Below are 25,201 nucleotides of genomic sequence, written 5' to 3'. Positions count from 1 at the left end.
CACTGCCATCCCAGTGAGAATAAAGTCAAAATGCACCAGCTCAAACCGCAAGATCCCTTCTGATCTGATCTGATCTGACTCCTGCAGCTCCTCGGTACATCATGGCCACACTGTCACATGCTCACCACGCTGTAGCCGTGGACCATTGTTTGGAATTCCCAGGCTTATCAGGCTCTCCCTGGCAGGTCCCTTCCTGGACAGCTCTTTTAGTCCTCTGAGCCTTGGTTCACGTTCTCAACTCTTCTGCTGCGTTTGGTGCCATCCTTCATGTTCTCCTCAAATGCTGTGATTTCCCCAAGTGGGGAATGTGTTACGGTTACCTCTGTAACCCCAGATATTGACAACAGTATGTGTCCAGTAAATGTGGAATGAATTAATGAATGAAAGAAACTCCCATGCCTCTAAAGTCCTGAACACATAACCCCAACCCGCCCTCTGAAAAATGCTCATCTAATTGATAAAACACTTAACTATGTATGAATTGGTAAACAAGATTTTTGTGTCTGTTTTTTCTTGTCCAGTTGGGAAAAGACAACTGAAAAGAAACATTTGCTGAGCTCTGGCCTTGCCGCCTCTGTGCCTGTAGTCAGCCATACAGAGAGGAGCCGGACAGGGCCGCAGGCTTTGAAATAAATAACCTTTCCTCTTGTTTAAGTACAGTTTTTAAAATAAAGTTTTACTATATACTTAATTGGATTCTTTCTTTTTTTTTTTTTTTGGTGAGGGAGATCAGCCCTGAGCTAATCAGGGCCAATCCGTGCTAATCCTCCTCTTTTTGCTGACGAAGACCGGCTCTGAGCTAACATCTATTGCCAATCCTCCTCCTTTTTTTTTTTTCTTCCCCAAAGCCCCAGTAGATAGTTGCATGTCATAGTTGCACATCCTTCTAGTTGCTGTATGTGGGACGCGGCTTCAGCATGGCCAGAGAAGCGGTGCGTTGGTGCACGCCCGGGATCCGAACCTGGGCCACCAGTAGCGGAGCGCACGCACTTAACCACTAAGCCATGGGGCCGGCCCAGTTGGATTCTTTCTTGCTGCAATTTAAGCCCTCTTCCTTTTTTCCCTGAGTGGAGTTACACCTCATTATCTCTGAAGTTCACAGGGGTACCTTTTCTAAGCAAGACAACAAACTGACTCTTAGAGCTTACATTCTCTCCTCACCTTTGTCTTCCTGTGCACGTGTCTTTCTCAGACTTTCCAAAATTGTGCATTTGCTTTAATGAGTTAGTACATCATAGGTTCCTGTGCTGTTTGAGAAAACAATTCCCATGTGTTTGTATATTGTTAAAAGGCAATGGGTTCTTATTTTTTAAAAGTTTCATCCTTCCCTTCTTCCTCCTTTAAAATACTGAATCTCAGATCCTTTGAGATCCAACATAATTTAAGTGTTAATTCCTTCCTAAGCTCTTGTCAAGCTACTGCACTTGTCATGCAGATTTCATTAGACCTCATAGTCTCTTCATACTGATGTCTCAGAAAAAGCAAAGTAACTCTTGCTGTATATTAAAATATTTTGCTCAAGAGTAGTGTCTTTTGTCCCCATTTCTGAAGATGCATTTATTTATTTGGCCTTCAAAAAGAAAACAGAAATCTGTTACAAGCAAAGAGAATGCAAGCGCTGAGCTTCTCATCTCATTTTTGGGAAACATCTGGTTATTATAATGCACAGGGCTCTCGTGTCGGGGTTTGCGGTCCTGAGCAGTTTCAGTCTTAAATCACCCTGTGTTGGCAAACAATAGTAAGGGCTGGGCCAGGAAAGAAACAGATGAATCTTATGTATGAAATGAGATTAAATAAAGGCATAAGCATGCCAATATTCCCATTGCCAGTACGCCTATTTCTAATATATTCACCCTGGAAGCCAATATGTTATTTCAGTGATGATGACAATGAAAACCTTTCTATTCTGGAACTTCTCCTTTAGAACTGGCATCTGGATCAGAAGGATACGTCTTGGGCTGGCCCCGTGGCTTAGCGGTTAAGTGCACGCGCTCCGCTACTGGCAGCCCAGGTTCGGATCCCAGGCGCCCACCGACGCACCGCTTCTCCGGCCATGCTGAGGCCACGTCCCACATACAGCAACTAGAAGGATGTGCAACTATGACATACAACTATCTACTGGGGCTTTGGGGGAAAAAAAAGGAGGAGGATTGGCAATAGATGTTAGCTCAGAGCCGGTCTTCCTCAGCAAAAAGAGGAGGATTAGCATGGATGTTAGCTCAGGGCTGATCTTCCTCACAAAAAAAAAAAAAAAAGAAGGATACATCTTGATTTTTTTTTGAGTAAATTTTTAGTAGTGGCATGTATTAGATGAATGATCAAGTTGGGCCATTCTAGGTGGAAACTTTGAACTAGTCAAAAGAGATGTGTTTAAATATGGAGCTGGAGACCTGGGCCCTAGTTCTGACTCTGCCATTTGTTTGCTTTGTGATGTTGGAAATTTCACTCAACTGCTTTAAGCCTCAATTTCTTTGTCTGTAAAGTGGGAATAAGACCTGTGAAACTTGATGAGGGTTTCAAATGAATGACCAAAGTTTTGAGTCTTGTCTCTGTCACTCCCAGGCTTTCACGTCTTTCATAGTCACTTTGTTTTGAGCAATATCAGCACAGGTCCTGGAGTCCTGGAATGCTAGTGCTCCAAGAGATTATCCAGTCAAAAATCCCATGTTACAGATGAAGAAACTGAGAACCGTAATTATGGAGGAAGTGTCTAGAATGTGAAGGTGACTACTTTAACAGAGAATGCTTATTTGGCATTTACATTTAGGTTTAAAAAAAAAAAAAACCCAAACCAAAAATAACCCCTGATTTTAGTGAAGTCATACTGGTATGCTATCAAATTAAATGAATTTCCTAATAAATGGGACAGCAGTCCTCTTGGGGTTATAGATCAGGATCACTCTGCTTATTCTGTTCAACCCAGAGAAGGAGTGGAAATATCCAAGGTAGCTGGAGGGAAGCAGTAGTAAACCTTTTCCCAGAAAGGAAAAGGGTATGCTGGTCCTTCTATATCCTCTCGAGTGTCTTAGTAAACAAAGGCTGTAGTTGTCATTTCATCTGCCTCTGGGCTTATCCGACATTTCAGCACAGGTGAGCAAGGAGTGAGCCCATGCAGGGGGCTAAGGCAGGGGCTGTACATGAGAACCACAGAGGAGAGGGGACAGGAAGGAAGAATGGAATGATCCAGGATGAGGAGGAAGAAAAAGATAGCAGAGTAAGGGAGGAGAAAGAAGTTTCACCCTTGAGGACTGTAGAACAGGGTCTCCATGACTACCTCTGGTGGCATCTGTGCTACTGTTTGTCTTCCTAGGAACGTTATCACACCACCAGTGAGAGCATGTTTTCTGCAAACAGAAAAACTCTCAGGAGAGGGATTCCCTTTGCAGCTACTCGTAGAAACTCAGTACAGTATTGTAACAATCCCTGCTCTTAGAAAATCTTACTTATTTAAAAAAAAAAAAAATCCCTGTATGTCACCTTTGAAATTACTTGCTTCATTATCACACTAAAAAAAATTCAGTGTTTGTTTTGGAAAACCCATCCTTTTTGCCCCCTTCCATTTTTTATACAGGCCATAAATTTGTTTTTTTATACAGGCCATAAATTTTTTTTTTTTATACAAGGCATTAAAGATTTCAGAAGGGTGGGTCAATATTTTGTTGATTGAATTATAGGAAGAAAGTGTGATTATCCAATAGGACTCAGAAACGTATATAGCTAATTTTGTGCCTACGTATATCTAACCCAGCCATAGTAATTATAATGACTCTTTGTTTTTTATTTCCTGGGGGAGATAGGTTAGGTTGGACCTGAATGCATTATTATGGAGTATGCACGTATAAACTGAACATTCCTAAATCTGGGTCACTTGGGTAAGAAGGCTCTTTTGATAAAACCAAATTGACAATTAGATTCACAGGGCACTTCAACAATAAATGATATTCTTCCCACATTCTGGGTCATAAGGCAGGGTAAACAATACACCAATGTTAAGAAACAGAAAATCGCATTCAGAATAATAGCAAAGCTTCATGGTGCATGGTTTTACACTTTAATATGCCGTGTTTTGTTCTGCCATGTTAATATTTTAAGTAATATAATTTCCTTTTCGTGTAGTTTTAAGTTCATCTTGCATTTTCTCTTTACCTTTCGTGAAGAGCTTACTATTATGCTACATCTTATGGCAGGAGAAAATCCTAAAAAATACAAAGCATAAAGGCAAATAATCTTTGCAGGAATATAGCAAAAACAACAACCAATATTGATTTCAGATCCTCCAGCCCAAATGTTATCTTGTGTACTTTACAGACTCAATCTGTGTCCCAGGCTTTGATCCGGGCCTCAACATGATGACTGGAATCACCCCCATTAACCCAATGATACCAGGCCTGGGGCTGGTACCACCCCCACCACCAACAGAAGTGGCTGTCGTCAAAGAAATAATCCACTGCAAAAGTTGTACCCTTTTCCCTCAAAATCCAAGTAAGTGGTGCCTGTGAGAAATATTTGCTCATCAATTTAAATTTCTTTCTTTTCTTTAATATAGTATTGCATTAATTTCCAGATATGACTCAAAATTTGGCCACACAGGGGGCCAGCCTGGTGGCGTAGCGGTTAAGTGCGCGCGCTCCACTTCGGTGGCCCGGGGTTTGCAGGTTCGGATCCCCAGCGTGCACTGTTGCACCGCTTGTCAAGCCGTGCTGTGGCGGTGTCCCATATCAAGTAGAGGAGGATGGGCGCAGATGTTAGCCCAGGGCCAGTCTTCCTCAGCGAAAAGAGGAGGATTGGCATCAGATGTTAGCTCAGAGCCAGTCTTCCTCACACACACACACACACACACACACACACACACACAAAATATGGCCACATAGATATGCAGAGTGTGGATCCATTCTGTAGAAGGTCTTTGTCTCTAGATTAGAACAAATATATGGGGATGTGTCTGTGTGTCTGTCCAGGAGCTAAATTGACACCATGAAGGCAGTGTGTGTGATTTGGGGGTATATATTGAGCATTAAGAATCTTTTTTGTGTGCAGTGAAGTCTATCATTTGCTGCAGAACATAATGTGAAGTATGTGAGCACTTCTATCCATCTTCACAAATGTGGGAGAAAAAACTCTGAAATGTGTTTTGCTAGATGGAAAATCGAATTAATTTGGCAGTTTGCAATTTTGCGGGGGGAGCCTGCATCTCAGAGTTTCTGGACCAAATTGTATTTGCTTGAAGGAAACATGCATTTGATGAAATAAATGGACCAGAATTTTTTTTTTCATTTAGCCTCAGATACTAAGTTTATGGGCTTAAATAGCTAGGATTTTTTTTCTTCATATTAATCAGTGTTGCCTTTTTTAAGTGGACTTTTCAGAAGATTGCTTTAGTAATCTACATATAAACTAGGTAAAATGTTGTGACAGTGTACATTTTATCTCTTTATACAGCCTTCCCCAAATTTAATAGTTTGCTCATTTAAATGCGAATAATAAAAGAAAACAAGTGTTTTTTCCAGGCTCGGTGTTTCCCAGCCAAGTAAGTAGTGCACGTGCTTTCAGGTCTGTTCCCTGTGTTCTGCCTTGCCGCACCATTATCCCGCCACCAGACAAAGCAGATAACAAACCAAGGTTTTTCATCACGTTGTCACTTCATCATGCTTTGTACTCTGTGAAGTGTTTTTCCCCATTTTCTGGGCTTCTGCATTATGAAGGAGAAATGAAATTATGCTAACATTTGCTTTATCTTTGTTCATGGACAAGCATAGCCACTGTGTGTAGAAAGGAACAGAGAAAGTAAAGAAAGGTGGGGAGGAGGAGGGGAGAGGAACTGAAAAACAAGACAGCCCGCGATCAGTGTAAGTTGGTATAGAAATTTATCATTACTCAGAACGCAGTAAGTTTCTCTGCAAGGCTTACTTTTGCTGGGTGAACCGGAAGAAAAGAGTGCAGAGAAATAAAAGGCCAAACCTTTTGTTTTGTTGTGATTATTAGATCTTCCACCTCCTTCCACAAGAGAACGACCTCCTGGGTGTAAGACTGTGTTTGTCGGAGGATTACCAGAAAACGCTACTGAGGAAATTATTCAAGAAGTCTTTGAGCAGTGCGGTGATATCACAGCGATTCGGAAAAGCAAGAAGAATTTTTGTCACATTCGCTTTGCAGAGGAATTCATGGTTGATAAAGCCATTTACCTTTCTGGTACTTTGCATTACATAAGGGGTTTTCCAGGCATCTTGTTACGTTTTGTGATGTTAATATGAGCTTATTCCCTTTTGCCTTAATGCACAATAAAGTCCTCACAGTTCGGGACTGGAAAAGGAGGAATTCTGCCTTTTTCCTTGGCTGCCAGAAGCTCTATGTTAAGTCTGTGAATGTACCTCACTGCAGGAACAGTCCCCCACCATCCAGTCTTTAGGAATTCCATCAAGTTTCTAATTAATGTTCTCAAGTGCTTATTAGATGAAAAGCAATATTATGAATATTGAGGACCATTATTGTTATTGGATGTAATTCTCTGGGGGGATAAAGTACTCTCTTAGCATAATTTCAGTTTTTCAAAAGTGGTTCACTTTCTAGACACCAGGGTACCAAATCAAGATCAGTTCCTCGCAGAAGAGTTTGTGGGCCCTAGGGGAAGGCCCAAATCAGTGCCCAATCGCTAGTGCTTTTAGCTTGGTTAAGCCTGCCGCATGATCCCTGCTTCTTTGGTGCCAATTTATACGGGAGACTTTTACAAATGTTGAAATTAAACCTACTGCCGCCTTCCACTCTGTGGGTGTTGGAGCAAGTGTATGGAGTCCGTCAACAAGGCCTTTGCCAAATCTAAGAATTAAGGGGGTGGTATTGATACATGGCTTTAGAAGGACGTATTTTTATATTCAACTCATTGCCATTCCCTCACACTCTCCATCTGCATATTTCAGTCTGTCTCTCTGAGCACCACCTCCCTATTCCTGAGGCAAGGCTAAGGGGGGAAAATGAGAAGAGAAGAGGGAAAAAAAACACACACATCTGAACATTATACTGCCAGGTTTACTTCATCTCTGCAGTCAGCGCCCCCTGCTATGAAATTCTCTCGGAAACCCCAGCAGCCGTGGGGTTATTCCAGCACCGCAGAGACCTTCCTGAACTAGCGATATGGAGAACTTGAAAATCCTTATTCCGCTAAAACCCCACAAAGTGGAAGAAAAGTCTGAAAGCGTTCCAAAATGGAGATGGAAGACAAAGCATAGACTAGAAATATTTTACAGCACACAAACAGCTATGTTTTATTTTTCAGGTATTCTTTGCTATAGCATCAGAGCAGTCTATTAGACAATGGAGGATTCTGTTGAGCGCATGCACTGGGTTTCACATGCCTTTGGCAAGATAACCTCTCTTCTGAGCCTCTCTCATCTGCAAGATCGAGAGAGTAACAGTACTACCTCATAGGATTGTAATGAGGAATAAATCAAAATAATGGATACTAAGTGCTTAGCAGGGCATCCGCAACATAGGAATCATCGAGTAAAGGATTGTTTTTAACACCAGTGTCCTGATAATGATAAAGAAGGACTGATTCTTGTTTCTCAGGAACGCTCCCTGGGAATTTGGGTTCCAATCACGGCTCTACCAAACTATTACTTTACCCCACCCCCACCCCCCATTAAATGAGAGGGTTAGAGTAGATCAAAGGTGCTTTTCAACACTGACATAACAAAGATGTTTAAACCCAATCAGAAACCCCATAAGACATTGCCAAAGATAAACAGGCCCAAATTTAGGCACATGAAAGGTATTCTTTTATTTATACCTTGATGCTATGCTTTTCCCAGCTCGGGCCCTGGTCTTGCTTCTCAGCGGGGCCCTGACTGCTCCTTGGTTAGCCCCTTTGCGGCAGGAGGAGCCCACAGCAAAGGCCTCACCTCCAGCCTCCCTGCCTGGGTGCACAGGAGTCTCCTGGTTCTGCCTCAGCTGCCCTGCAGAGGCTGCAGCATCAGTCCCGGGCAGATCTGAAAGGCTGATTAATTGGAGGGGCAAGAAGGAAGGAAGGCTGCCCCTCCTGCGTGTGAGCTCCTGCAAGCCTGAGCCCAGCTGGAAGGCCTGTCTAATTTTAGGCACGTTCACATTTGAAGGCCAAGCTAATTTTAGACTCAGCCTCATCAGGGTTGCTTTGAAGGCCTTAGTGATGATATTTTGCTGAAAGAGAGGATGCTTTTTGGAACCAGAAATGTCTGAAAAGTGATGCTCTGGACATGAGCAGGGGAGAGTTGGTTGGCCAGTTGGGACAGCTGGCCGGTCTTAGGCCGTCCTGCCTGCTCAGCTATTATGTATATATATCATCGTGCCTGCTGACTTGTTAAGTTTCCACGGCCCACAACCAAGATACACTTTGCTTTAGCATTAATTCTGTGATCAGATGTTTGTGTTTTTTACAGGTATTATTATATCTTCCCATTTTTAGATACCACTGATTAAACCTAGGAGTGAGAAGGGCATAACAGGAATCAGATGTGAGATCTGTTTCGTATTTGTAACTTTTCAAAGATGTGAAGTGCCCTGCTGGGGAGAAGCCAGCCTCAGGGATTTTCTGCTGAGTTTCAACCCCAAATGCTAAGATAATCTATTGAAATCTACCACGAGATCTTGAACATCAGCACAGTGCAGCCTAGCATTTCACAGTGGTGTCTCATTTGCAAAGACCCTGCACAGCAAAAGTGCTTATTTTGCTCACTCCTCTGGCTGCCCCTAACAGCTGTGGTCCCACTGGGACCTGAATTTATGTTTCTAAAATCTGAGTACCCCAAACTGAAGAGCCACCTCAAAGCCAAGTCTTCTTCATTTGAAGTTAGGCTGGCTGGTTTCAGTTCTGTTTGTGTTGATTTCTCAGATCAAGTATCTGTTCATAATCTTTATACGTTGGGTAGCTCACGGTAAATCCCCCAGAGATTTCCAGGCCCATTTTTTTGGTCTAGCTCTGGTCTCTCGCATGGTCTCCTGTGGCCTTCAAAAATTGCGTGGACAGTTTGTGCCGTGCTACATGCCAGATGAGGTGCCGCAGGGCGGTGAGGAAGGCAGCAGCGAGGCCTCTTGATTGAAGGTAAAATATTCTCCTGCGTGCCCTAGAGGATAAGTGGAAATAAAACAGCATTGCAAAATTGCCTTGGTAATTGTGGCTTTAGCAGCTGCCGAGAGAGAACTAAGTGGCAGCATTTTCTAGGGGATGAAGCGATAGCCTGTGAGTAAGGTGTGGTGGAATTTGCCTCGTAGATCTTTTTAAATATCATAGATACTCTTTATTTACTCCTACACCACCTCTTTCTAAAAAGAATTTAAGAGAGCTTATGCAATAGAGTTGCATAATTGAAAATATAAAATCGAGGCCATAAAAAGGTAGAGGGGAAGAAAATTGCTACATCCCAAGTTTGTTTCTGAGCTTCCTAGAAGCGAGAGGGAAGAAGGAATTATGATAAGTGCCCTGGTTCTTCAGATCATCCTCCATGACGTTGGCTTGAAGATTGCTAGGTGACCCTCTGAGACACTCCCAGAGGTGTGTTTATCCCCAAATCTGTAATAGGCTTAACTTAGCAGTGCTTCCAGATTACTGGGGAAGATAACTGCTTCCCACCTCCTATGGGAAGGGTGTCCTTTGTAAGGTCATGAAAATAAGTGAGAGCTCCCGGCTACTGTGCCTTGAGGGCCTGGACCAGACTGCACCATTGTCATTGTGACATTGTGATGTGACCAGACTTTCCATTGGTTTCAGGTTACCGGATGCGACTGGGGTCTAGCACGGACAAAAAGGATTCAGGCCGCCTTCACGTGGACTTTGCCCAGGCCAGGGATGATTTCTACGAGTGGGAATGCAAGCAGAGGATGCGCGCCCGCGAGGAGCGCCACCGGCGCAAACTGGAGGAGGACCGGCTGCGGCCGCCCTCGCCGCCGGCCATAATGCACTACTCGGAGCACGAGGCCGCCTTGCTGGCCGAGAAGCTGAAAGGTATGAGGCCGCTCGTGCTCACTTTCTTTCCTCAGCGTTAGCCAATGCCCGCTAAAAGAAAAACGCTATGGTCCCCAAACGCAGAAGCCCTGTGTTTCTCTTGTCTCTTCACTTGCTGATTTCATGTGAGCAGGGTCACCTGGAAGGAGGAGACACCTGGGCTTTGTCATGCCGCTGGGAACAGAGCCCTGCCCCTTTCCAGTGTTCTCATCTGTGTTCTGAACGTGTGTGTACTGTCACTCAATGAAACTCATGGAAAGAGGGACACAAGAGTCATCAGCACTAGCCCCAAAGCAGGCTGCTATCTTCTGACCCGTGTTGAATGAGCTAGGCCAGCGTCTACTCCTGTGGGCTGGCAGGTCCTAGTGTTCCTCCAGCTCTGTCGAGTTTGCACCTATGCTGTACTCTTAAAACCTCCCTTAATGCATCTCAGAAACCAAGCTGGGGTCTGTGGAGGATAGAAGAGAAATGTAGAATAGCATCCCTGTGTTCAGAGATGGAGTTGAAGGACACTCCTCACACCTACAGGAAAATTAGGAAGAGAAGCGAGTATGTTTCTTTTCTTTAAATGTTTGCTGTGCTCCTCTCCCGTGTTTGATGCTGTGGGAGAGAGAGACATGTGGAGGCTCTAATACCTGCCCCAGTGAACCACAGATGATTGGAGAGGGACAGATTTTGCAGTTAGGATGACATGTGAGAACTCTGTTCCATTATTGGTCCAAATTGTGTGACCTGAGCAACATCTGTGCATTTTACAGGCAAAGGATGGTCAGAGCCTCCTCGGGCCATTGGGCGTGTCAGGTCTTAATGAGGTCACTGGCCACATGTAGGTGTCTACAAGTAAACGATTAACTGTAATACAAAGCCAATGCCATGATTGTCAACAACGTATGAGCAACATGCTTTGGGAACTCAGGGGCAAGTGTGAATAATGTTGATGAAGGTGTCAAGAAAGTCTTCACAGAGGAGGCGGAAGTTGAACTTTGCAGGATAAACAAGATTTTCCCCAGGAGAAGAAAGGGTTCTAAAGACATTCTAGTCAGAAGCTGGAGCCCTAGGAATAAAGACACAAGGAAGCAGAGAGGAATTCGGCACAGGGGGAGAAAGGCAAGTCACCTGCTCCATCGAACACAAGAGCTGCATGGAAGTTTACAGAGCAGGGTGGAGCTGGAGAAGCAGTCTGGGGCCAGCTGGTGGAGCCCCGAAGGCTGCCGCTGGGTGTGGGTTTTATTCCATAAGCGATGGAGAAACCATTAAAGATTTCTTAGGTGAGGAGAGATGTGCTTGATCCTTTGAGTGTTTTAGAGCATAGCTAGTGTATTGTGTAAAGTGGATTGGATGTTTTCACTAAAGGAAATGTATGAAAAGCTGCCCAAAACCTATTTTAGGAAGATAGGAAGTTGACATTCTATTTCTTTAAAAAAGAATTTTTTAAAAAAATACTTCTGCTTCTAGCCCTCATCCTCTGTGCGGGCCTTGGGAACCCCTAATCAGCTGCAGTTGCCACTGAAATGCCCCATTTGAACCACAGACTGCTTCTTGCTGATGCTTTTAGTCCACGTTCTGCTGCTCTGAGGTGTGTCTTAGACATTTAAATACATAGGCTGTGGCTGTCCCTTTAATAAAAAGCATATAAAATTCAAATACAGGCATCATCTCGCTTTTCCATTCAGACCAGAAACCATAAGGAGTGGCCAGAACGAGAAACAGCAACATCTTCAACCAGGAATGATGATTTTGGAACAAATAATTTTTTCTTTAATGTCCAGTACATTGTGTAGTATCAGGTTAGAAGCTTCTTAGACTAAACTGTATTCAGTCGTGTCCACACCGAGAAGTGGCAAAAACTAGCACGTTGGTTCTGTGACCTCGTGGAGGAATCTCACGAAAGCTTGGCATCTACGTCATGTTCTTTTTAAGGAACCAGCACGGAAGTGTCTAAGTGTGTCAGGGATAAACGGCATTGCCGTTCCTGCTAGAGGATAGCAGATTGGGATGTCAATTTGGTAAAGTAATTTGCAAGCCTTGCCATTTCAAAAATATATATTTATATAGACGAGTATAATTTGCAGAATTTAGAAGCTGCACCTTTGCCAAGTACTGTGCGATCCCTTGAGGAGAGAACAGATTGGAAATTTTAATAGATGGCTGTTACAGTAGAATGAACTAGCTGGGGATCCATCGTAGGCAACAGTCAGGAAATATCAAGCCTGACAATTTCAACCCAAGCACAGAGTTTGAAATATAAACAGCACTTAATTGCTTAGGAAATTGGCTGCCTCAGAGAGGAAATCCACTCCATGCTCCTTATAACGCTGCAAAGCCAGACAGGAGGAGCCAGGGAAACTGTTTCCCTAAAGATGATTTCATTGATGTGGAAATAAAAAAATGCAGTCAAGACCTAGGTGAAGAAGCCTAGGTGAGAAAGGAAATGGAAATACAGTCTGAAAATACCTAATTGGATTTGATTTTTTTTCTCCCCTGAGAAATCTTGCCATCTTGGGTTTATTACATTTTTTCCCCATTTTACGTTGTATTTGTTTATGCTTACAATTTTCTTTTTGAAAAATCACCTTATCCAGCAAAATCTGTACAAGCCAAGTCTTTATTATGACCCACAAGGCTCTCCATATCCTGCCCAGTGTTAAAACTATGCACATAGTAGATGCTCCGTAAATTAATTTCTTTCTCTCTTCCTTAGCTATTTGGATCTATGAGCATGTTTCATTTCCAGCCAGTAAGTGCTACCAGGCATGACTGGAGATGTGGGGAAGTGCTGTGTGCTCGGCCATCATTCCATTCACTCCACAAGTATTTATTGAGCTCTTTACCGTATGCCTGGTACTGTGCTAAGCACTGGGGGAAAAGAAAACAGCACGCAAGCCCCTGACTCACAGAGTTTAGGTTTCTCGAGTGACAGAGGCAACTACAAAGCACTCTGTACCTTCCCACTATTATGCGTGAGAAGAGCAGGGTGCTATCCCAGAAGAGAGACGCAACCAACCAGGCAGTGGTGGGGGTGAGAGACGGGGATCTTCTGGGGCCAGGTAACCCCATGCAACGGTCACTGGGCCTTCTGAAGTCAGAGGAAACAATGAGTTGTACTTGTGTAGTGTATAAGGCACTGAGCGTGTCTGTTACGTTAATACCAATTCTAAAAAAAAATTAGCGGGCACCCTGCTGATTAAATAGACATTGTTCTGAGACAATTCAACTTAATGAAGACTGACTGGGAAGTAACTGCTCACAGACCCAAAGTTTATAGCATGGCTTCGAGAAAGTGAGAAGGAGCTCAATAACACCATAATTACACTTTATTGGAAACAGTAGCACCAGGCAGATGAGATAATGAATTTCAGTGTGTCTAACAGAGACCATCCACCCCTGGAGGAACCCTCTGTTTGGACTGTGGGAGGAAGAGATTGATTCAACAGTGAGGAAAGATTATGTCCTAATTCACTGGGGGTTTCTCCTGGCAAGAGCATTTAAAAGTTTTTGTGTACTTTTCCCCGCTTTGGGAAGCTTCACCTAGTCTTTTCGTTATGTGATGAAATGAAGAGTTTCTCTCTGCGTCAGGTGAAGTTTTGACAAAGCTTTGCAAGCATTGCCCTTGGGATTCCGTGATGTGTCATTAGGAATTCAGCCCTCCTGGGATCAGCATCCATAATTTCTGGAGGACTAGACTCTGATTTGCATACAGAATGGGCCCATGTCAGCCTGCCAGAGGGAGAAAGGGTGGAGGTGGTGCCAGCATTTTGCTGAGATGGTGGTCAATATTTATGGTGCCAAGAAAGCAAAAATCAATAATGCTATGAGCCAAGTGCAAGTTCCATTAGCTAAAAGCCAGGCTGCCTTCTTAGGGCAAAGGAACTATGAAGCGCAGGAGCCTGTGTGAGAACCACTTCCTTAGGCATTTCTGACCTTCACAGAGGCAAGATAGGCCGTTTCATTTAGAAACATTTTGCTTGACCCCAAAGCAGGAATAATCAGTGCATTTTCGTATTGCGTCCCTTAATTTTCTCATTTCTACAGGTACTAAATAGCTGGGAAGACTGTGTGTGTGTGTTGGGGATAGAGGAGAGCATTAACCAATTTGTATAGCCTTTTAGCCTTTTATGCCGTGACTTGGAGGATAAGTAAGGTACCAGCCCTTTTGATGGTTAATTGAGCAGCCAGAAAATGAAGATTTGTTTAAGGGTGTCCACTGTTCAGGGACACAGTGAAATTTTGGGAATGTGGTAATAGCAATGTTTTGGCCATCCTGGAATTCCCATTCTGTTTGGATCGATATGTTACTGTACAATGTGAACTATTTCCAGCTATCATAGAAGCCAGAAATCAGTGACACACCATTATGTGTGTGTGCACGTGTGTATGTGCCCCCATTTCTTTGAAAAGTGTTGTAGAATGTCTTCCTTTTTATTTTTTTCATTCTCAAGACATTTTATTCAAACATGGAATCTCTCCTCCTGTTGTTCCTTTATAGACTCAGCCATAAATAAGGGTACTACAGCCCATCTAAGTTTTTATCTGCAGTGTCCATGGCCTGACTTTTATCCCACTTATTGTTCTGAAATTCAGGGCCAGATCTCCCTCTGCACACAAAGGGGAAGAAAAAACTACTTACGAATTTCCTTCCTTTTCTCCTTTGATTCAAGTCCACCAAGTGCCCACCTGCTGAGTCCTGGGCTCCATGCCATGCCCTGGGGTTTCGGATCTGACTGCAGCATGGGCCCTGCCTTTGAGGAGCTTGCAGTTCAGTGGTTGCTGAAGGATACTATGGCAGTGAAATCATGACTGTCTTACAAATATAAAATAAATGTGCCACTGATTTTATTTAACTCATTATTTAATGAGGGAATCAGTGAGAAGTTAAAACTGGTTCAAAAGAGAATTTGCTTTATAAAGATTTATATTTTTTACTGGACAAAAATTCATTTGCATCACTGTGGAGAAGAATTATTTGCATTGTTATTCAGTTTTCCACAATTTCTGCTCTATCCCTACAGAGTTGTAAAATAGATGAGTCAAAGACAGTCAAAGGTTTACAACCCTGTAGGATCAGACAATCCCAGGGGGCACTGGAGAGGGTATTCTAGTCCATGTCCAGCATTCCCTGGAAAGGATCTAGAGTAATCTGTATGCCCATTTCCAAGTCTTCGACATTTTTTTTTTTTTCACGTTTTCTTCCCCTGGATAAGGATAACAGACGTTTAACCACCTATTCTTTAACTGGGAGTGGGGGTTTGGGGAGAGGGATTGACAAAGCTCATAAGAATCACATCAAATCCTTTAATATTCTCCACTATCCCAGGTTTCCATTTCAGGTTTTCATTATCTCTTAACTTAGGTGAGCTTCTAACCAGCTCCCCTGGCTTTCATTGAGTGATCTCTTCCAGTGCTTCTCAGACTTTAATGGGCATATGAATCACCTGGAATAGGATGCAGATTCTGAGTCAGGAGGCCTGAGTAAGGGTGAGTCTGCATTTTCATCAAGCTCCCAAGTGAAGTTCAGGCTTGTGGTCTTTGAATAGCAAAGATTTAGCCCATATGCAATTTTTTTAATGCTTACCGTGTGCCAGGTGCTCAATAAACATGGAAGAGAGGGAAAGGGAGGGAGGTTGACAGTGTCTGAAGTAACCAGAAATGAGATGGGTATGAATTCAGGTGGTGACATTGATGTATGATAGAAAATCATTAGAATATTATTCATTGTTCACAAAGCTAATAACGGTTATTAACTTCCCAGAATTAAAAATGCTTCCAAAAAGATCTTTGAGTCATTTGATGAGCTGGTTAGTGCCTTACTGCGGAAGGCTTTGCTTCTGTGTGGTTATCTGATGTCACTCTTAACTTTGCCAATGGCAATGACCTCAGAGGCCTGAAGGATAAAAGGACCAGACAGCTTAAGTGCCATGAGAACATTTATCTCTGGTAGACAATGTGAAAATACTGTTTAACATGGAAGTCAAATGTTTATTGTCAACTGATGTTTCCCACTTTTAACCATTGAATTTGTAGCTTTCTACTAGTAATCACGGCAAATCTATTAGAAATAAAGTGTGATGAAATATAAACTACAAAGAGAAAATCTCAGAGTGACCAGAAGATTGAAATATGTTTTGGAAGTGTTAAAATTCAACTGAGTAAATTATAACGATCTTATTCGCTTTATTCAATGACTCATGAGTCTGGCAGCATTCCATATAGCTGACAGAAAGGAGCTCCAAGGAGCTGTACAAAATGAAAGACTTATAGGCAGTAGGGAGCAGGACAAAGAAGTTACACCAGCAAAAAGTGGATTGGTTGTGGCAAGGTCACCTTCCTGTAGGGGAGGGCAGGGGTCTGTCAGGCAGATGGCCTCACTGGTGCTGACCAGGTGATTCCTGATTGACTGGTTTAAGATTCCGTTTCTGGGAGAGGCTGAAACTGTAATTAAGTCTCGGTTTGGTGACGTGGGACTTAGCATAAGTGACTCCATTTTGGGCCTGCTGTCTTGTTTTTAGCAGAGGTTTTATTCTCATACCTCAAAACTGGAGACAGAGCCATAAACCAACAATTACTGTACAGAATGACTCATGCTTTAATAGCAGGATATACAGGGAATTGTGGCAACATAGCAAAGGGACACCCAGTTCATTTTGGGGCTACAGAAAAGCTTCCTTTATGAAAAGCTCTTAGGCTGAATCTTGAGGGAAGAATAACAGTTAGCCAGGTGGACGAGGAATGTGCAGGCCCCTAGGATGAGTGCATAGCTCTTGCAAAAGTGGGGAGGCATGGCCATGGTGTTAACAAAAAGGAGTATGACAAAGGAATGGGGGATGGATTGCAGGGGAAAATGCAAATCAGGGGAGGCCACGGAGCAGACATGTGCAGTAACCCAGGTGTGACATTGTGAGGACCCTGATTAGAAAACATTGAACAATTTTTAATGAGCAAATGGTCTATATTCACTCCATAATATACCAATTTTCTGAATTCTCACTGTGGAAAAAGCACATCTGCACGTTCTAATTTCTAAACTGCACCCATGATCAGAGTTATGCCTAAGCATGTTCACAGAAAGTATTTGGAATTTTTATAAGTGCGTCTTTGATGTGATTTTTATGAGCAGTGTTAATTTCTTTCCACATGAATAGCTGTAATAATGCTGCAATCTAAATCCTGTTTAAATTAGTTTATATTGTTTTCTGTTTTCTCAGTGATCTTTCCACTGAATACAAAATTGAATTTACAGTGGAATATTGAAAATGACCGCTCCCAATATGCTCCTGTAGCCATTCAGAAAGAGTTACTGGCTTAGTCCTAATAAGTCACTTCTTACATGGCAACAGATATTGACCACACTTACCAATCGTGTCTTAACTAATGTTTTTTACATTTAATTTGAATGTCAGTACATCAATCATACATTGGTTTGCCAGTTTCACAAAGTTCAGAAACGACGATGAAATTGGGAGTTTTGCAGTCATGCACCACATAACGATGTTTAGGTCAACAGCAGACCATATATATGACAGTGGTCCCATAGGATTAGTTCCATAGAGCCTAAGTGTATAGTAGGCTACACCATCTAGGTTTGTGTAAGTTCACTTTATGATGTTCGCACAACAACAAAATTGCCTAACAACGCATTTCTCAGAACGCATCCCCATTGTTAAGCGACATATGACTGGACTACTTTTAAATTAATGGAATTCTGCCTGCTATTGCTTGTTGGAATGTTAGAAAGTCTCTTGCCTACTTACTTTTTTTTTTTTTTTTTAGCTTCTTTTTATTTTTTTATTGATGTTTTAATAGTTTATAACATTGTGAAATTTTGGGTTGTACATTTTTGTTTGTCCATCACCATATATATGTCTCCCTTCACCCCTTGTGCCCACTTCCCACCCCCATTGCCCCTGGTAACCACAATACAGTTTTCTCTGTCCATGTGTTGGTTTATATTCCACATATGAGTGAGATCATACAGTGTTTGTCTTTCTCTTTCTGGCTTACTTCACTTAACATAATACCCTCCAGGCCCATCCATGTTATGCAAATGGGACGATTTTGTCTTTTTTATGGCTGAGTAGTATTCCATTGTATATGTAGACCACATCTTCTTGATCCAATCATCAGTCGAGGGACACTTAGGTTGCTTCCACTTCTTGGCTATAGTGAATAATGCTGCAATGAACATAGGGGTGCATAAGCCTCTTTGAATTATTGATTTCAGGTTCGTTGGATAGATTCCCAGTAGTGGGATAGCTGGATCATAGGGCATCTCTGTTTTTAATTCTTTGAGGAATCTCCATACCGTTTTCCATAGAGGCTGCACCAGTTTGCATTCCCACCAGCTGTGTATGAGGGCTCCTGTTTCTCCACATCCTCTCCAACATTTGTTGTTTTTTGTCTTGGTGATTATAGCCATTCTAACGGGCGTGAGGTGATATCTTAGTGTTGTTTTGATTTGCATTTCCCTGGTGATTAGTGATGTTGAACATCGTTTCATGTGCCTATTGGCCATCTGTATATCTTCTTTGGAGAAGTGTCTATTCATTTCCTCTGCCCATTTTTTGATCAGGTTGTTTGTTTTTTTGTTGTTCAGTTGTGTGAGTTCTTTATATATTATGGAGATCAACCCCTTGTCAGATATATGTTTTGCAAATATTCTCCCAGCTGGTGAGTTGTCTGTTCATCTTGATTCTGGTGTCATTTGTCTTGTAGAAGCTCTTTAATCTGATAAAGTCCCACTTGCTTATTTTTTCTTTAGTTTCCCTAGTCTGACTAGGCATGTCATCTGAAAAGATTCCTTTATGACCAATGTCAAATAGCATGTTGCCTATATTTTCTTCTATGAGTTTTATAGTTTCAGGTCTCACCTTCAGGTCTTTGATCCATTTTGAGTTAATTTTTGTGAATGGCGATAGCAGATGGTCCACTTTCATTCTTTTGCATGTGGCTGTCCAGTTTTCCCAACACCATTTATTGAAGAGACTTCCCTTTCTCCATTGTATGTTCTTAGCACCTTTGTCAAAAATTAGCTGTCTGTGTATGTGTGGTTTTCTTTCTGGGCTTTCAATTCGGTTCCATTGATCTGTGTATCTGTTTTTGTACCAGTACCATGCTGTTTTGATTACTATTGCTTTGTAGTATGTTTTCAAGTCAGAGATTGTGATGCCTCCAGCTTTGTTCTTTTTTCTTAGGATTGCTTTAGTTATTCAGGGTCTTTTGTTGCCCCATGTGAATTTTAGTATTCTTTTTTCTATTTCCGTAAAGAATGTCATTGGGATTCTGATTGGGATTGCATTGAATCTGTAGATTGCTTTAGGTAATATAGACATTTTAACTGTGTTTATTCTTCCAATCCATGTGCATGGGATGTCTTTCCATTTCTTTATGTCATCATCAATTTCTTTCAATAATGTCTTGTATTTTTCATTGTATAGGTCTTTCACCTCCTTGGTAAGATTTATTCCTAGATATTTTATTTTTTTTGATGCAATTGTACATGGTATTATCTTTTTGAGCTCTCTTTCTGTTAGTTCATTATTAGCATATAGAAATGCAACTGATTTTTGTAGATTGATTTTGTACGCTGTGACTTTGCTGTAGTTGTTGATTATTTCTAATAGTTTTCCAATGGATTCTTTAGGGTTTTCTATATATACAATCATGTCATCTGCAAATAGTGAGAGTTTCACTTCTTCATTGCCTATTTGGATTCCTTTTATTCCTTTTTCTTGCCTAATTGCTCTGGCCAAAACCTCCAGTACTATGTTGAATAGGAGTGGTGAGAGTGGGCAGTCCTGCCTCATTCCTGTTCTCAGAGGAATGGCTTTCAGTCTTTCCCTGTTGAGTATGATGTTGGCTGTGGGTTTGTCCTAAATAGCCTTTATTATGTTGAGGTGCTTTCCTTCTATACCCATTTTGTTGAGAGTTTTTATCATAAATGGATGTTGTATCTTGTCAAATGCCTTCTCTGTGTCTATTGAGATGACCATGTGGTTTTTATTCTTTGTTTTGTTGATGTGGTGTATCACGCTGATTGATTTGCGGATGTTGAACCATCCCTGCATCCCTGGTATAAATCCCACTTGATCATGGTGTATGATCCTTTTAATGTATTCCTGTATTCAGTTTGCCAATATTTTGTCTAGGATTTTTGCATCTATGTTCATCAGTGATATTGGCCTGTAATTTTCCTTCTTTGTATTGTCTTTGTCTGGCTTTGGTCTCAGGGTGATGTTGGCCTCATAGAATGAGGTAGGAAGTGTTCCATCTTCCTCTATTTTTTGGAATACTTTGAGAAGGGTGGGTATTAAATCTTCTTTGAATGTTTGCTAAAATTCACTGGAGAAGCCCTCTGGTCCTAGACTTTTATTTTTTGGGGAGGTTTTTGATTACTATTTCAATCTCTTTACTTGTGATTGGTCTATTCAGATTCTCCATTTCTTCTTGGTTCAGTTTTGGGAGGTTGTATGAGTCTAAGAATGGATCCATTTCTTCTAGATTGTCCAATTTGTTGGCATATAATTTCTCATAGTATTCTCTTATAATCCTCTGTATTTCCGTGGTATCCATTGTAATTTCTCCTCTTTCATTTCTAATTTTATTTACTTGAGCCTTTTCTTTTTTTCTTAGTAAGTCTGACTAAGGATTTGTCAATTTTGTTTATCTTCTCAAAGAACCAACTCTTTGTTTCATTAATCCTTTCTGCTGTTTTTTTGGTTTCAATTTCATTTATTTCTGCTCTGATTTTTATTATTTCTCTCCTCCTGCTGACTTTGGGCTTTGTTTGTTCTTCTTTTTCTAGTTCTGTTAGGTGCAACTTAAGGTTGCCTATTAGGGCTTTTTCTTGTTTGTTAAGGTCGGCTTGTATCGCTATGAGTTTCCCTCTCAGGACCGCTTTTGCTGCATCCCATATGGTTTGGTATGGCATGTTTTCATTTTTATTTGTTTCCAGATGGTTTTTGAGTTCTCCTTTAATTTCATCAATGATGCATTGGTTGTTCAGTAGCATGTTGTTTAATCTCCACATTTTTCACTTTCCCAGGTTTTTTTTTTTGTGGTTGATTTCCAGTTTCATAGCATTATGGTCTGAAAAGATGCTTGTTATGATTTCAGTCTTCTTAAATTTATTGAGGCTTGCTTTGTTTCCCAACATATGGTCTATCCTTGAGAATGTTCCATGTGCACTTGAGAAGAATGTGTAGTGAGCTGTTTTTGGATGGAGTGCTCTGTATATGTCTACTAGGTCCATCTCGTCCAGTTTTTCATTTAAGTCCACTATTTCTTTATTGACTTTTTGTCTGGATGATCTATCCATTGATGTTAGTGGGGTATTAAGATCCCCTACTATTATTATGTTGTTGTTAATGTCTCCTTTTAGGTTTGTTAATAGTTGCTTTATGTACTTTGGTGCTCCTGTGTTGGGTGCATATATATTTATAAGTGATATGTCTTTTTGGTGGAGTGTCCCTTTTATCATTATGTATTTGCCTTCTTTGTCTTTCTTAACCTGTTTTATCTTGACATCTACTTTGTCTGATATGAGTATGGAAACACCTGCTTTCTTTTGTTTGCCATTAGTTTCGAGTATTGTCTTCTATCCTTTCACTCTGAGCCTGTGCTTGTCTTTAGAGCTGAGATGTGTTTCCTGGAGGCAGCATATTGTTGGGTCTTGCTTTTTAATCCATCCTGCCACTCTGTATCTTTTGATTGGAGACTTCAAGCAATTTACATTTAGGGTAATTATTGATATATGACAGCTTAATGTTGCTGTTTTGTCACTTATTTTCTGGTTCTTTTGCATTTCCTTTGTTTCTTGTCCCATTTGTTTCAGAGTGCCAATTCAGTTTGGTTGTTCTGTCTTATGACTCTTCCAGTTTTCTCTTTGTTTATCATATGTGATTTTGCTTTGATTACTTGTTTAGTGGTTACCTTGAGGTTTGTATAAAAAATCTTGTGTATGAGATAGTCCATTATCTGATGGCCTCCTATTTCCTTATACTAAGTCAATTCAATCACTTTCCTCTTCCCCTTCTAAGTCGTTCTTGTTATACCTTATTCTATCTTCTGTTGTGGGTGTGTGTTTACAGTGATGAGGTTATATTTATTTTTGGTGATTGCCTTCCTTTGATCTTTGATTTTGGTATTTAAGTGGTTGCTAACCTATTCCGGTAAAGATCTACTATTTTTCTGAGTTTGTCTACCTATTTTTCTCCTTGCTCCAAGCCTTGTATTCCCTTTCTCTTCTTTTTTTCAGGCCTGAGGGCCTTGTTGAGTATTTCTTGTAGTGGGAGTCTCGTTTGCCTACTTACTTTTTAAATTGTATATTTTCAATTGCTTAATCCTAAGAATGCTGTTTCTCTTTCTAAAAACTATCAATTAACTGTAATCTGCTGGTGAACTTATGCTCTAGGTCTAGGAGTAAGAACAATAAAATTTGGTTTTTAGATCAGTTCAGGAAACACACATTTTTAAAATTTAAGTGTGTTTTTCCTGACAGTAGGTTAGGATATTTATGAACTGAGTGACCACCAGCAGGAGAAAGAAAAACTACTGGTAAGCAAGGGGAAGAAAGATGCGACTGCGTTGCTCTCTCTCACCTTGTAAGCTCCATGACAAAAACGTTGAGGATTTTTCTTTCTCTGTGTTATGTAGAGATGAAAGTCACAGCAAGGGGGGGGAAAAATGGTACATGAAGTCAGTGTTTTCTTTTTTGTTGTTGTTATTTTTTAAGAGGAAAAAAAGGATTTCTTATAAGCATTAGGTTTATTTCTGCTGTCTTTTCGGAGGTCCATTCCCCTAACATATATTGGCAGGGAGAGAGGTAGAGAGTGCGAGGGTGGCAAAATTTATTCTGACTGTAATGGTCACAGCGGGCCTTTCACAAACATAATGCTAAATTATGGACCTCTCCCTGGGCTGAACGTAATGTTAAGTTGCATGATGGATTTTATCTTGTACAAGCCGCTCCAGTCCATGAAATGAGATGAGAAACCACTGCAGCTGGAGTTCACTGAGGGTTGAACTTAGACTGAAATTCCAGAGTTAACAAAATTGTATGAGTCAGCTGTGACACTCAACGAGTGTGTCTTGTGCCTATGGATTGAGATTTTCAAGGCCACTTGCGTCTTCCACTTGCAGGGTGCCCTGTGGGCGTTCCCCGGGCCAGTTATCTCCTCTGGTGCAAGCGTGAAGGCAGAGGGGGCAGGTTTGCACAGAAAAAAACCTTTGATCCCCAAGCCCAGACAGTGCCGCAGAGGGAGAGGGCCTGGAATGGTGGCTGATCAACAGCCTGTGGATAATACCTGCTTTCCGTCCTGGAGAAGGCAGAGCACACTCCATACGCACGGAGTTAGGCTGATCCTGCCTTCTTTATTCAGTGCACGTACCTCTTGAGCAAGCAGCAACCACAGTAAGGAAGTTGTACCCCAGTCCAGGACTGTGGGGTAAAAGGTACTAATGGTATTTCTACAGCCCTCTACAAAGTTCACAAAGTGTTCCACAAATGAAGGTTTTGTATGATGTGTAAAATACTAACAACAATGGTTGATTAAAAAACATCTGGTGAGCAAATTAAAACTCCTTTACCAAACATGAATCACCCTCTCTCCATTCATCTGGAGTGTGTGTGTGTGTAAAAGCAATACATAAGGATCTCTCTGATGTTCCTCCAGTGGAGGGAACATCGTAGGCACTCAGTATTTGTCAAATAAATGAGTAAGAATCTGAATCTTCTAGTCTAATTTTACTCCTTCTTTTTAGAATTCAGACTCTACCCAGTTTACTTGAAAAATATAGCATGTTTTTCTTAAATCATATTTCCCAGGGGTAGAAAAATAACAAATGAAAGACTTGTCCCCTCAAGTTTGCCTGTGAAATATGCAATGAGCCTTCAGCAGTAGGATTGATTAATGTTGTAATAACTGACATACAACTTCCAGTTCTAATTAACTTGATCACCTTCAAACTTGCTTTTTCTCTACCTCCAAGCCGTACAACACAGGTCTGTTCCAGTCACCATTCCTGAACAGGCAAGTCTATTTGTTTTCTTTGAAATAAATGTTATCACTTATTTACAGATGGAACCTTGTTCCCCACTCCTGTCTCCCCCACATATACCCCTTATACCAGGTTCAAATGTGTTTCCAGTGGCTTTCCAAGGCAAACACTGACCACCCCATGGAACCAGTCCTCTTTTCTTGAAAACAAAAAAATATTTTATTTTTCAGCCTAATCAAATATGTTATATTAAACCTAAAGTGAAATTAGTTTTGAACTGCAGTAAAACAAGAATTGACTTATTCCTGCTGCCACCTTGGGAACAATATCTTACATTACAACCAGTTTTAATGTAATTTAATCTGTCCTCCACATTTTGATGCTAACTCAGCTGATTTTAAATCAGAAAACTAGTATCACTATAATATTTCTGATGAAAGAATAAGAAATGAAGTGGAGGTCAAATAGGTTAATAACAGGTTTTCGAGCCAGTCTTAAGAAAGAGAAATCAGGGTTTGGTGAACGAATGAGGTTGTGCTGTATTACAAAGAATGCCCAGAACAAATCTTCTAAAATTGAGCTCATGGCGCTGGTAAATGAGGCGGTGGTTCACCACCTTTGTTTCTTGAATGGTTCTATGGTGCCCTGGAGTTAGATGAGAAAAGAGAAGTTAAATGATAGAGCAGTTCATCTCAAGAAAGCTAATTTGTCAGGTTCTGAAAATGCATCCATTAGGATGGGCCGTGCTCTGTCTTTTCAGAGGAACCAAAGTAAAGTATATTTTCATGCCTTGGCATGATTTGTCCTTGGTGGTTTTCCATTTCTAGATGATAGCAAGTTTTCAGAGGCTATCACAGTGCTGCTTTCCTGGATTGAACGAGGGGAAGTGAATCGGCGTTCTGCCAACCAGTTCTATTCCATGGTGCAGTCGGCCAACAGCCACGTCCGCCGGCTGATGAACGAGAAAGCCACCCACGAGCAAGAGATGGAGGAAGCCAAGGAGAATTTTAAAAATGCCTTAACTGGAATCCTCACTCAATGTAAGTAAAATTTTGGGAGCCATCTGTTTTGTTGTGATTTTGCCTTTTCTTTTGTATTCATTTCATTTTTTTCATTTTTCATTTGGGGGTAAGTAGTTCAATAATTTCCCATTTTCCTCCATATTGAATGGCAAACCTCATAACCTATTTCATGTTCTATGGCAACTTGGAGGAACACGGACCCTGCCCTGAGAGCTTA

General features: G+C 41.3%; 1 protein-coding gene across 5 annotated transcripts in view; it reads left to right on the top strand.

Moving 5' to 3' along the window:
* ENOX1 (ecto-NOX disulfide-thiol exchanger 1) overlaps positions 1 to 25,201 on the top strand; it is a 548,889-nt gene that overhangs the window by 399,507 nt on the left and 124,181 nt on the right. For all 5 annotated transcript variants that reach the window (XM_014789964.2, XM_087436027.1, XM_087436028.1 and 2 more), the window contains 4 exons: positions 4,309 to 4,482; positions 5,983 to 6,189; positions 9,737 to 9,970; positions 24,790 to 25,002. In XM_014789964.2, coding sequence (XP_014645450.2) covers positions 4,309 to 4,482; positions 5,983 to 6,189; positions 9,737 to 9,970; positions 24,790 to 25,002 — 828 coding nt within the window. The remainder of the gene's footprint in view (positions 1 to 4,308; positions 4,483 to 5,982; positions 6,190 to 9,736; positions 9,971 to 24,789; positions 25,003 to 25,201) is intronic.

The sequence above is a fragment of the Ceratotherium simum genome, chromosome 10, assembly GCF_057802395.1.
Source record: "Ceratotherium simum simum isolate JZ-2026a chromosome 10, ASM5780239v1, whole genome shotgun sequence".
NCBI classification, from domain to species: domain Eukaryota; kingdom Metazoa; phylum Chordata; class Mammalia; order Perissodactyla; family Rhinocerotidae; genus Ceratotherium; species Ceratotherium simum.
Note: the sequence above shows the minus strand (reverse complement) of the source record. Positions and strands in the feature narration are given on the sequence as shown.